At 38.2% G+C, this 12,979-nt stretch overlaps 1 protein-coding gene across 2 annotated transcripts in view; it reads left to right on the top strand.

The window, feature by feature from the left end:
* Nucleotides 1–9,402: 9,402 nt before the first annotated feature.
* Nucleotides 9,403–12,979, top strand: part of sorcs1 (sortilin-related VPS10 domain containing receptor 1) — a 240,968-nt gene continuing 237,391 nt past the window's right edge. The window contains exon 1 of one of the 2 annotated variants that reach the window (XR_013207788.1): nucleotides 9,403–10,253. Coding sequence is in view for 1 of the 2 variants with exons in the window: in XM_077246243.1 (XP_077102358.1) it covers nucleotides 9,576–10,253 (678 nt within the window). In the remaining variant the exon portion in view is untranslated. The remainder of the gene's footprint in view (nucleotides 10,254–12,979) is intronic. The other variant, XM_077246243.1, reaches the window with a different exon arrangement.

Below are 12,979 nucleotides of genomic sequence, written 5' to 3' on the forward strand. Positions count from 1 at the left end.
AAGAATTTCACTTAAATCTGTAGCATCAGTCAGGGCAACTGACGCTAACAGTACTCCTCAAAATGGGAAATGGAAAAAGAACAGGAAGGATTAGCCGCATTAGTTGGGAATGCATATGGCTCACTAGCACTATGGCAATACCCGGGAATTGCATTGTGGGATATGTCCTCTGGGGTAATCATATGAATGGGTGCTCTGTACAGTGCAAAGGTTCATGCAATATTCAGTAGGCAGCGCCGTCTCCAGATATATGTATTCAAAGACAATCAGACTTCTCAGAACTTTGGTGAGGAAAATAGCCTGTCGAGACAATTGAATATTATTCATGCCAACGATGAGCTGCTCACACAAATCAACTCAACTGCTATATCTTTCTAATGATATGTTTCAAAAATGGATACGTAGAAAATGATAGGTAGAATTATATTAGAGAGAGCTGCCAGTGGCATTTGCCCTCTATTCCCAAAATAGAAAAGGTTTGGAAAGTTTGGTTAGTCAGTTGTAATGACAGGTCTTGAGATTGACACTCAACTCTAGAGAGTGTGTGATTGCTGTGCCAATTTCAGAGTTTTGTATGTGGACAATCTCTGGTAGTTAAGAAATATACATGGGATTTGAAATGACAATGCTTTTTAAATTCTCATGCAATTCCTGAATTTGAACTGAAGTACTGAAACATTGCTATCATTGCTTTTAAAATTGATTGAAATGCAAAGAAGATAAATTAATCACTAACTACCAAAAAAGCTAAACTTTCACTGTGGATGGATGGATGGACGGACGGACGGACGGACGGACGGACGGACGGACGGACGGACGGACGGACGGACAGACAGACAGACAGACAGAGACAGACAGTCAGATTGACAGACAGATGTATACATATATATATATATATATATATATATATATATATATACTACATATATGTATATAGACAGACAGACAGACGGACATAAATAGATAGATAGATAGATAGATAGATAGATAGATAGATAGATAGATAGATAGATAGATAGATAGATAGATAGATAGATAGATAGAAAATCTAGAACTGTGTAGATTTCTCCCTTAAAAGCGCTCATTGTAACAACTGGGTATCCTATAAAAGGCACCGTGACTCCTGGAGGTTGGAACTGGCAATTTCTTCCATCTCTTGCCTTTTGTGTGGCAATATGCATCAGACGGTCAGCAAAGGAACCGTGGGTGATCCGTGGGCGTAATGTCTGAGTCCGAATGCCTTTGTGCCCGTGTAGCTGCTTTGCTGATTGGAGTCGAGACTGGCTGTTACATCTTAAAACGGCAAGATGGGTTTGGGGTGTTCCTAAAAACAGTGTCTGAATGTGAATCATTCATTATTCATGGTGAAAAGATGTTCTCCTAAAGTTGAGGCTGGATAAGATAATGCTAAATAAATAAATAATGCCAGATATTGGCAGTGAATGTTGATGCCAAGTGGTCTAATTGTGCTTGTTCAGATTTATATAATGTACAGTATAAGACTTTACCTTCATGTTTTAATTCAGTATTTTAATAATTGAATAACTGGACCATGGAGATCACAAGATGTTTTAGTAAGCATATTCTGATAGAGAACAATGTAGGGAATTGAGAGTTATAGCTATGTGAACTTGATGTGCATGGTTGAGAAATTCGAAAGTGGTTGAATCGTGCGAATGTTGTAAAGGTTACAATTTTTGTGTATTTTAGCAGGAACACTTTTGGTTAAATCCATTAGCAGTGAGAGCTCTCTCCCAAAACTATCTTTAGTTTTGAAGTTCTGATAAATTTTTATTACATGAGTGCTTAATGAAGTGGTTAATATGCTTTCACAATTCATATGAAAGTATTGAAAGCTCATCTACCAACGAACTGCATGTTTAGGGCAACCAAAGTAAAGGTTTGCTGGTATTCCTGAAAGGAGATTCATTCTAGAAACCGGTTGTAGGCAAGGATTCAACTGGGCAAAAACTTCCATCCAATACAAGAAAAATGATTGGCATTTAATCCAACATTTATTTGCCTCAGCCCCCATATGTTTGGGTTTTCCAAAATCCCAATTTAAACCCTAGTTGTGATGTCCAATTTGTGAAAGATTCATATTTTGAGTTGATTCTTTCACAAATCTAACTAGATCTGTTTGAGCGTTTCTTAAGTCAACTCGAAATGAGCCGAGAATAAGTGAGCTGATACTAAGTATTTGAAGTGTACTACTGTTTTAGTCTTGATTGTATGTCAAAACTTTTTTTTATCAGCAATGTTGACTACTGTCATAAATTGATATATAGTTGGATTGGGGAAAAGGAATGGAACTTGAGAGAATACTGGATGAATGAACATAAAAACAATCCAAGAGGGATAGAGTGCAAAGGGAGCACTGCAAATTCAGTGGCAGCCACCAAGACTGCAAAAGAGGCGGCGTGAAACTTCAAACAAGAGATACAGACAATATAAGCCACTTACTCTCTGGTTGTTCTTGCTGTATATACTCAGGGAATCCAGCTAGCCTTGGTAGAAAATGAGGATGATGGTAGAATGGATAGAAAATAGATACAGTAGCATCACCCATAAACACAGTAGAAGGCAAATGAACTCACCAGTTGAAATTGTGCTAGCAGTCATTAATAACCAGGATGGGCTGACAGGGCCCAACAGGTAGAAAATGTAGGGGCTGTAAGAGATTGAGCGGCAGGGAAGAGGAGGAGACCCTGCAGGTGCACTTGCAGCCATCAAGACCTCAGGAGGAGAGCGAGTTTGAATGACAGGCACTGATGCAGGTGCCTGAATGGAAAGAGATGAGCAATTGGGGAAAGGAAATACCACTGTTCTCATGGTAGGTAATAGACCTGTAGTCAAAGCAAAGTAAATGGTAGGGCAAAGGTACTGCATTAATCTGGGCTGCCCAATGACATCCCAACCGATGGTGCGGTTGTGCAAAATTCTGAATTTGTGAGTTGGTTTTCTATCTTGAGTTGGAATTTGAACTGAATTGGCCACTCACCACATTATGTTGAATTGCAAAAAATATGCACAAACAAATGTTTTGTTTAAGGTTGGTTACTTGTTATTTTGATAGTCCACTTTATACATTCTACTAACTATGAGTAACTTTGCAACTACATGTCAACTAACTCTCATTAATCTGCAACTCAAGTCAACTGGTATTAGTAGAGTTTCAGGTTAGGGGACTTGCAAAGTTACTTATAGTTGGTGGAATGTCTAAAGTGGACCATCAAAATAGTGTTAAATAAAGATTATTCTCATATTAGCTTCGTTATTTTGCTCAATTTTGACACTGTGGAGAATTTGAACTATTTATGTATTATTATAGGAAGAGCATTGCCAAAGATTATGTTAAATGGGCCGAAGCAATCTGAAGAATCATTTAATTTACCCAGGAGAAAAATGCTATAATCTGTCAGAAAACAGCCAATATACTTTGCTGCAGTGTTTTTGATGTAATACATATTTCATTCTTGAGATTCTCTTATTGTTGAGTGCTGGACATGATTTAGGGTCACGATGATTGGGAAAAAGATTCTGAAATATCAACAAATATATATAAACCCCATCAAATTACAGTATAATCTTATCTGTCAGACTGAGTTATAAGGTTTGCCAGCCAAATAACAGACTCCAATAAGAGATTAATGTGAAAAGGGGGGTAAATTAATTCATGTTGCAGAAGTGACTGTTGTATTTGGCTGGAAATCAAACATTTCCCATTTTCTCTCGAATAATTACTGGAGGTTCTGAGGATGGTGTAGCTTGGTGGAAAGGAAGCAAAGAGGAAGCCGAATTACCTGGGGTTTGGATCGTCAGGTGCCAAAGTAAATTTGTTGAAACAGCAGCGACTCAAGTCCTGCTGGTGAAATTCACGAGTAGGGAGCAGCTGGCATCCTGGCATGCCTCGCTTTTGATATTACAATGAGAACCGTATGGGTTAGCTTTGCTGGTGTTACAGGCAGTAACTATATTCATATGGACTGCAGTAATCATATTGGTCTCATTCCAAATACGACAATATTGAGATTAAGCAGTTTACATGACTTTCTAATTCGCTATCTAACTGTTCTGTATGTTACAGAAGCATCATGGTTAAAGTCTGAAGAAAAATTATAAAGTGAAGTGTTAAAGATGAAGTATCCAATTTTGTGGTGGATTAAAGTGGTGGATACAGATCTCGGCTCGTGACCATAATGTTGCGATTCATGAATGGTCACTATTTAAACCCATGTTGCTCATAAGGAACTAAAAAGAGTACTTTGGATAGTTGCATGAGCTGAATTACAAATGAATACATTAGGAGCTGTATAATATGGAATAGCTGAGAAGGAGCCATTGTAAAAAAAATTGGGCTATTTATAATGAGACCAATAGTTTTTCATGTAAACATTGCCTCTGAAACTAATAGTTAAAGGGATAGTTCACCCAAAAATGAAACTTCTTCATTTGTGAACGAAAGTCTTACGGGTTTAAAATGACATAAGGGTGAGTGAATGATGACAGATCTTTTTAATGAAATCTGAGAGCTATCTGTCCCTCCATTGACAGCTAAGCAACTACCCCTTTCACGCTTCAAAAGTTCACAAAAAAGATCGTAAAACGAATCAATATGAATTGAGTGGTTTAGTCCTACATTTTCTGAAGAGACACAATCGCTGTATATGATAAATGGATTTACTGTAATTTAGTCTTTTATTCATATATAAACTTTCATCCACTCACACATCAGTTGTGGTCAATGGAAATTCAAGCATGTTTGCTTTATGTGCTAGAACCAATGAGGTTCATTCTCTTGTTACGCAGCACGTTTGAGCTTCAGTAAGAACCAATGAGGTTCATTCTCGTGTTTTACGCAGCACGTTTGAGCTTCAGCAAGAACCAATGAGGTTCATTCTCGTGTTTTACGCAGCACGTTTGAGCTTTAGCAAGAACCAATGAGGTTCATTCTCGTGTTACGCAGCACGTTTGAGCTTCAGCAAGAGGTATGTTCTCGCTTGTCAAGCAGGTGCGGTTGAGCTCGATCAATGTTTATAGGTTAATAAAAGCCTAAATTAAATCTGTCCATTATATTAAGTGATCGAGCCTCTTTAGACAATTTGGACTAAACCGCTCAATTAATATGGATTAGTTTTACAATCTCTTTATGTACGTTTTGAAGCGTCAAAGTGTTAGTTGAGTAGGGTGTCAATTAGGGGGACAGAAATCTCTCAGATTTCATCAAAAAGATCTTCATTTGTGTTTCGAAGAGGAGGAACAAAAAAAAAGAGGAACAAAAGTCTTACAGGATTGGAAAACATGAGGGTGAGTAATTAATGACATATTTTTTATTTTTGGGTGAACTATCCCTTTAATGTATCCAGTCTGATCTCAGCTTAACAGATCTCCAAACTATTAGCATTTTGTCTGGTAGTAGGTATATACAGTATTTATTTTGTTATTTACAACATGCTGAAAATGCCATTTCCCACTATTTACACCAGGGTGCAAATAGCATCTGCCTTTTTTGTAGAATTTTCATTTGATATTTCCCCCCGTATTTTATAGACAAGCATGAACTGAATTTCAAGTAATTGCCCAAAGCATTTAAATGCCATTCAGAATGCGTGACTTGCATTCTAATCAAGACTTAAATACTAACCTAAATCTATTGTATATCTATGGTGAGATTCTGCTATGAATTTTTTATGAATTATTACAGGGAGTGTGAGAGAGTGCAAGTATCGAGAGTCAGAACTCAGTTTAAATATTACAGGATGAGATCCAGCTCTGCGATTGTTCCTGACCTTCCCACTGGACCTTACAGAGAAAAAATACCAAATAATGTGAGGAAATAGCTCTATTAAAAAGAGCAATCTCATCGGGATAAGGGAACCAAAGGGTTTTTACAGCTAGATATTGCTGTTTGGCTGGTATTTTCTTCTTTTTTTGCTTTGTTCTCACTTTCTTCTTTCATGCGAAGCCTCTGCGAGTCATGTGCTACCTAATTATTGGTCTCCCAACTGTTGCTACTACACAAGTCATTGGCAGCCAAGACTAAAACCACATCCTTGCTTTGAGCACCAATCAAATATGCAAGCTCTGTCATTCTTCTGCTATGATCTGTGCCTTTTTTGGCTTTCATGATATCTGCGACTGTTCCTGTAATAGCCATCCTTGGCTGTTGCCCTGGGAACACGGATGAAAACAGGCTGAAACCTGTGCCTAATTTGACATGAATCCAAACCTTGAAACTTTCACTCCCAGAATTCTGCCTGGCAGAATAGAAGAACTTGTTCGCATTGATGACTCGGCTCATTTTAAGTGCAAATTTGACAAATACCAGCAGAAGTGTCTGGTTTCCCAGAAAGTCGTTGCTTTTCACAGTCAAACCAGTTGACTGCAAGCAAAGACTTCAGCAGTGACATTCAGCCCTCTGTCCGTCAAATAAGTCGTATAAATCCGAGAGATCTTTTCCGGGAAGTGCTATTATGTGCCATGAGTTTCTATCACTCTTACCTGCTCTCAGCTCATAGAGCGAGGCCTTCAAATATCCCCATTGGTTTTAACAGATGTGTCGGGTAGATCACATTTAAATAGCATTGATTTCTGGGATGCGGAGGGGGGGATATAAGATGATGGACCATGATGTCTTCTTGAGCACCTATATGGAAAGAGAGGGGGAGAGAAAGTGATGAGTGGTTTCTCATCTCTGGAGGCCTGTCCATAGCTGTGCTATTAATCCAATACAATATATCTATTTAATACTGTGAGTCTAGGCCTGTCTAGCTGTTAGTCATTTTAATGCTTTTAGAATGACAAGGCGGTGGATTTAACTCATGAATGGCACAGAGGCAGATAGAGATAGAGAGTAACATGCACAAACAATTAATGTATGCATGTTATGTTATATACTAAACATCTGAAAATTTAGCCTGAACTTTGAGGTCAGATTTGAGGTCATTTGGTCTACAGAAACATGTTTTTTTTTAGAATCCTTGAAAGAATCTAATGATTTTACTTTTTGTTCAATGGGATTTAATAAGGATTGCAGAGGGTAAATGCAATATATCTGAACTGCAGTAGTTATTTGTGAGGGGAAATAAATGATGTGATGTTATTTCCATCAAGAGGTGCATCAATTTTTGGTCACGATCTTATATTGACAATGTTAAGAGTCCAGCACTCTGTAAAGTTTCCTCCAGCACATCCCAAATACTTTCAATGAAATTAAGGTCTGGACTCAGAGGTGCCAATTCATGTGTAATAAAGATTCTTCACGCTCCCTCCCAACCATTCTTTCACAATTTAAGTGGATGAATCTTGACATTGTCATCCTGGAATATGACCATGATGTGTTTTCCTACATGATACACACTCCAAACTATACAAATGTCCACACTCCATCAATTAGGGTTAGAAGAACTGTTGCCAAACATATAACATGCTAGAATAATAATAATCACAACAATAATGATCCAGTCATTGCCTCTTAACCATTTGACTTTTAAATCCAAACAGCAACTTTTTTTTTAAATGTATTCATTTATTTATTTTTAAGTTTTTGGCCAGGCAGTGTATTCACATGATTTTTAGTCAAAACTAATTTTGTTTTAGTATTCATTTATCAAAAGAAAAAGAAAAATCCAATATATTTTCCGATTGTTGTATTTTTAGACAACGTTTTCCTTATCGGGGACATTATAAGAGAAGATGAGCGTGGGAGCGAGAGATAATATTTTGGCTTCTCTTGGAATTGACATTTGCCACATAAACAAAGATTTTCTTTAAAGTGGGCATTTAATTCAATTCTAGAGCAAAACAAGGTGTGAGAGTGAGAAAATGTTTTAATGAACTCTCTATATAAGAGCATCATAACAAAACTTCATTCTCCCTTATAAGTTATGGAAGGGAAATGGGTTTCACTTTATTTTGATGGTCCCTTTAACACATTCTGTTGTCTATAAGTAACATTGCACCTTCATGTCTACTAACTCTCGTTAGAGTATTAGTTGAGTATTAGTAGACTGGTAGGGTTAGGGTTGGAATAAGTTGACATGTAGTTGCAAAGTTACTTATAGTCAGTATAGTGTCTGTTTGAGGACCATCAAAATAAAGAGTTTGCAGATATGAAGCAGACAGTCCACTAATACTATAATGAGAGTTAGTTGACATGTAGTTGCAAAGTTACTTATAGTTAACAGAATGTTCAAAAGGGACCATCAAAATAAAGTGTTACCGGGAAATGTGTAATGTGGGTTGGTGAATTAATATGTATAATGACTATTTCTTATTTTTAAAGACATGTTTAATAATGGTTGGATGCAGCAGGGCATCTTTAGTTCTCTATCCAAGCAGAGATACTGAGATTGAGAGTCTCTGAGCCTGAAGGCATTAAAAGTATAGCATCTGCAGATCTGGTATGGATTGCATTCAGCACAACCCATTTAATGCATTTTGAAATTGGTGAGGTGTAGAACTGTGTCCTGTGTTGTCTCATTGTGTGTGTGTTTTTTTTTGTTTGTTTGTAGTCTTTGTGCAGCCTATAGGCTATAGTTAATTTTTTAGGCTATAGTTATTTTTTTAAGTTTGTTGTCTTGAAATTGGAGCAGCTCTAGACACAAAAACCTGATTGATGCGCTTCAGATCCATTTGCAATTCGCTCATCGATCCAAAGGATGCTGTGAAGAATGTGAATTTGTCCCGAGACGTGCGAGAACATCAAATTAATCTCGAATTGAAATTCTTTGGTAAATCCTCGGTATCCGTTTCTAATTATGGGGAGTTTAGGCTGTCAGATAGATTAAGCCTATTATTTATGTAACAATATTGAATAGGGTATTTTCATTAACCACCACAGTTTTATAATAGGCTCGTTTCATGAACCACCACAGTTTTATAAGTTCGTTAAAACACTAAATGGACGATACAAGTTCGTAACATATCGATGAAACATCGTAATTATTTTTTAACATTAGGCTATCACAACATGTCACAAATATTCCACTAAAATGGTTTAAGACGTTTGACAATTCGTTTCCGAGACTGCGAGTAAATTGCGAACAGAAATTAATTTAAGTCGTCATTTAATTTGCGCACTGCTAATAGTAGGCTAATAACTATATACAGCTAACTCCCACATCCAGACAAACGTCTTGACTCTCGGGCTATTAGTACGCGAAATACCCATGATAAAATTTACTCAAGCTCTGAGTGAAATTCGTTTTCTTTTCGTCTGAAAGTTCCGTCATCGAGAATGCTACGAACGAAATCACTCCAACTGCGTCAATATATTTTATTGCAGAATGCATTGTTGGAAAATGTCTGGGTGAATTTGAATGTTGTGGCGCTGGAAAGAATCGTGTCTTTATGGTCTTGCTCTCCTCTGTAATCCCCCGAGCTCCTCCCCTCAGTGCGTGTAGAGCTTCATTTGATCAAATCCTTCAAGTTGGAGCGCTTCGCTGAATCGCACTTTTCCCACAACATCTCAACTGTGGCTGCCTCACCGAGCTGCAACTTGTACGAGGACTTGTTTCCATCATTAACTGACGCTAAAGAGAGGAAAAGGACACTGTATCCTGTTGTTAACAGCGATGGAGAGGGGGATCCGATATTGCCGGGTTAATGTCAGTGGTTTCTGCACCCTGCTTTTGGTTTTGTTCGCTTGGGTTCCGGTGACAAAAACAGTGATAACTTGCAGGTCATGTCACCTGCTGGATAAGTGGAGCGGTCGGGAATTATTGGTGAGGATGGAGAGTGGTGTCGACTCTGGTAAAGTTAGTGGGGAAAATGGAGACGGGTCAACGGCGCTGTTTAATTCGTCTGGTGCTGAAATTGCTCAGCCCGACAGCGGAGCAACCGAACACGGCGAACACGCTCACTTTGTGCGTAAAAGGAATACAGACAGGCTTCGCTCAGAGAAAATGCCTCCCGATGAGAAATGGATGTCGATGCGCAGTAATGGCAAAGTTTATAATCTCAAACGGGCAGGTTCTAAAGGTTCAGCCCCTGGAGATCACCATCACCGAGTGCGTAGAAGCACCCAGGGAACCGGCTCGCCCGCAGGTGCGCGCTCTCCGCCGACTGTTGGCAACAGCACCGCGCCAGCTGCGCGCCGAGTCCGCCGCTCTGAGCTGAGGTGGAACAGGGAAGAGCGGAGAACGGCCACATCACGACAGGAGGAGCTGAAACTTACCAGCTCTACCTTTGCACTGACTGGGGATTCCGCTCACAACCAAGCCATGGTGCACTGGTCCGGCCAAAACAGCAGCGTAAGTGGAAATAATAAAAAAAAAAGCATGCAGTTCATTTGTTAAAGTTGTGAAAACACCGTTGAGATCTTTCGAAGTTATATCCCTACATTGTGATCTAAACGTGTGTTTCCGAAAGTGATTGTGTGTAAAGGCTGTGTGAGGGGTTTGGGGCGCAGAGACGAACAGATGCCCATTGTTGATGTCCAAGAGATTGCTTCATATGCGTTTCACGCCAGGTTTTTTTTTTCTCTTTTTTTTTTTTTTTTACTGACGTGGTCTTTGATCAACCCTGGTATAATGGAAGACACTTTCCTGTGCAACACGTTACACACTTATGATTGTTTTTGATGTTGAGATTTTGACTCACCATGCAGCTCATGCTTTTGAATGTTAAGCGTCAACTGTGTTGCTTTGGAATCCCTGCTGTAAAAAAACTAAAACACTAAAAACCCACAAAAAACAAAACAACAAAAAAACAACAACAACAACAACACTTTAAACCAGCTTAGAATACTCTCTTGGCCAGGCTGGTCTGCTGTGGGGTTTTAAAGGGATTTTCACCACTTTTAAGCTGGTCAGTGGACTAACTTGTGTCTCCTGTCTAAGTCAGCTAAACTCCAGCTTGGCCAGGCTATGATACCATCTCAAACCAGACAGCACATCAGCTTATGTTGGCTGGATGTGTGTGTGTGTGTGTGTGTGTGTGTGTGTGTGTGTTTCTACTGGGATGTTTTTAGGTGATACAGGGGTCTTGTTTGTTACCTGAAACACTTCAGCAGAGATATTGAGTGAATAACTGAATGAAACCCACTTCATACAGATCCACAATGACATGCATGCTATTAATAACACCAAATGTAAAATTGCAAACATGATACAGTTTTTTAGGCAATTATTGTGCAGAACAAGGAAATTATAATGCACTTTTAAATTTTCAATATTTAAAATTCCTTCCTTCCTTCCTTGTGATAATTTACTAATGACTATTTTGCACTGAGCTATAATGCGCATTTTCCACAATTCTCCTGTGCAGTATATCAAATCAGAGCAACTACATTTCAGATATAATTCCTCCTATATTTTCCCTCCCTCGCTTGACAGAGCAGATGTTTTTCTTGCCTTCAGGTAAAATCTGAGGGCATTTTCTAATTTAAACACTGTACTCACTAACACGACACATTAGTTAGAGAGATGACAGTCAAGCACTGAAAACTTTCAGGACAGATACGGGGAGAAAGTAACCTCAGGGGAATGAACTTCAGTATGTCCCACTAGCTGAACTCAATCATTTTGACTCAGAGCTGCTGCCATTATCATATTCTTTAATTGAATTTTCCCAGTGTTGTGCTGTATGAATAGAGTATTCAATAGACTCAGAATGGTATTTTTCGTTCTCAGGTATACAGGGAAACTTAACAATGAGCAAAGTAAAAAAGATGACTTTCATTAAGTATTCAGTGTCATTGCAGTATAAGGAATAATTTAGTAGGCCTGGAGTTTCTTTCCTTAGGTAGTGTATGAATAAAGAAACAGCTGTAGTTTATAATGATTTTTTTTTGTGCAAATGGAAATGAAGATTAATGTTGGCTGGATCTGTGACGTGTGCTGTGTATCACAGATGTTTGAAGAAAAGTTGAAGAATGCTATGGGTTTTGGCCATGTGTCGGAGGTAACGCATTACAAGTAACTTGAGTTATATAATCAGATTACTTTTTTCAAGTAACTGGTAAAGTAATGCATTACTTTTAAATTTACAACACATTATCTGACTTTTTCAAATTAGTAACACAAGTTACTATGTTGTAATGATTGACAGCTCTCCACTTTGAGAGAAATCGTAAGGCAGAGGTGTTGTGTGCGCTGTGTGAATATGACGGATATAGTTGTAGACTAAATGTGAGCAAGCATTTATTTATCTAACTTCAACAAAAAAAGATTCAAAGTTCCTCAAAATGAATAAAAACAGTGATTCTTTATTAAAGAAATAAGAGTTGAACTTGCTTGCGTCCTACTCTTCTGTGATCCAGAATGACAGGGCAGCAGAAAGGTTTGTTTGAGCGGCGCCCTCTACTGTACAGGCGTGAATTGGCATTTCCTTTATAGCCCGAGGTTTATTCATTTCACTTTTGGTGTAAAAAGGTTGGAAAAAGTAAAATTGCTCTCAATTTAAAGTGACACAATTAGTTACTTTTTTAGGAAGTAATTCAACATTGTAATGTATTACCATTCCCCAACACTGGCTTTGGGTTGTTGTGAGTTTGCGAGAACTAGCGTTTGTTATCTTATTCTTGATCTATGAGCATGTCAATGTTTATATGGATTTTCATGTGTATTGCTTACAGATTATAATTGCAATATTTTATATATTTTACATATTGTTATATTATTTGTATCATTATTTATTTACATTCCTCAAGGCATGCAAAGGCTGCTTTCTTGAAAAAAGCGGGGAAACAAAAACGTCTGTCCTTTTATCCAGTCAGTGTCTGGGAAATGCACCATTTCATGCACTCATTTCTACGCGCAAGTTCATTCTGAACGGGAAAAAGCCAAATAAACAAAGGATGTCACTGCGTTAAATATATCTTATATGGTCTAGTCAGTCAAGGGCAATGGAGTGACTATTTTGCATTAGAGAAGTTCTTGTCAGCAAGCACAAGGAGAGAATCAACTTTCTTTTTTTTTTGTAGCCAATTAGTAAGTAGTTACTTGCAAAAAGTCTCTGGGAACTCTGTAAAATATGC

The sequence above is a fragment of the Siphateles boraxobius genome, unplaced genomic scaffold (assembly GCF_051911475.1).
Source record: "Siphateles boraxobius isolate OS27281-9 unplaced genomic scaffold, OSU_SipBor_1 29, whole genome shotgun sequence".
In the NCBI taxonomy this organism is placed as follows: domain Eukaryota; kingdom Metazoa; phylum Chordata; class Actinopteri; order Cypriniformes; family Leuciscidae; genus Siphateles; species Siphateles boraxobius.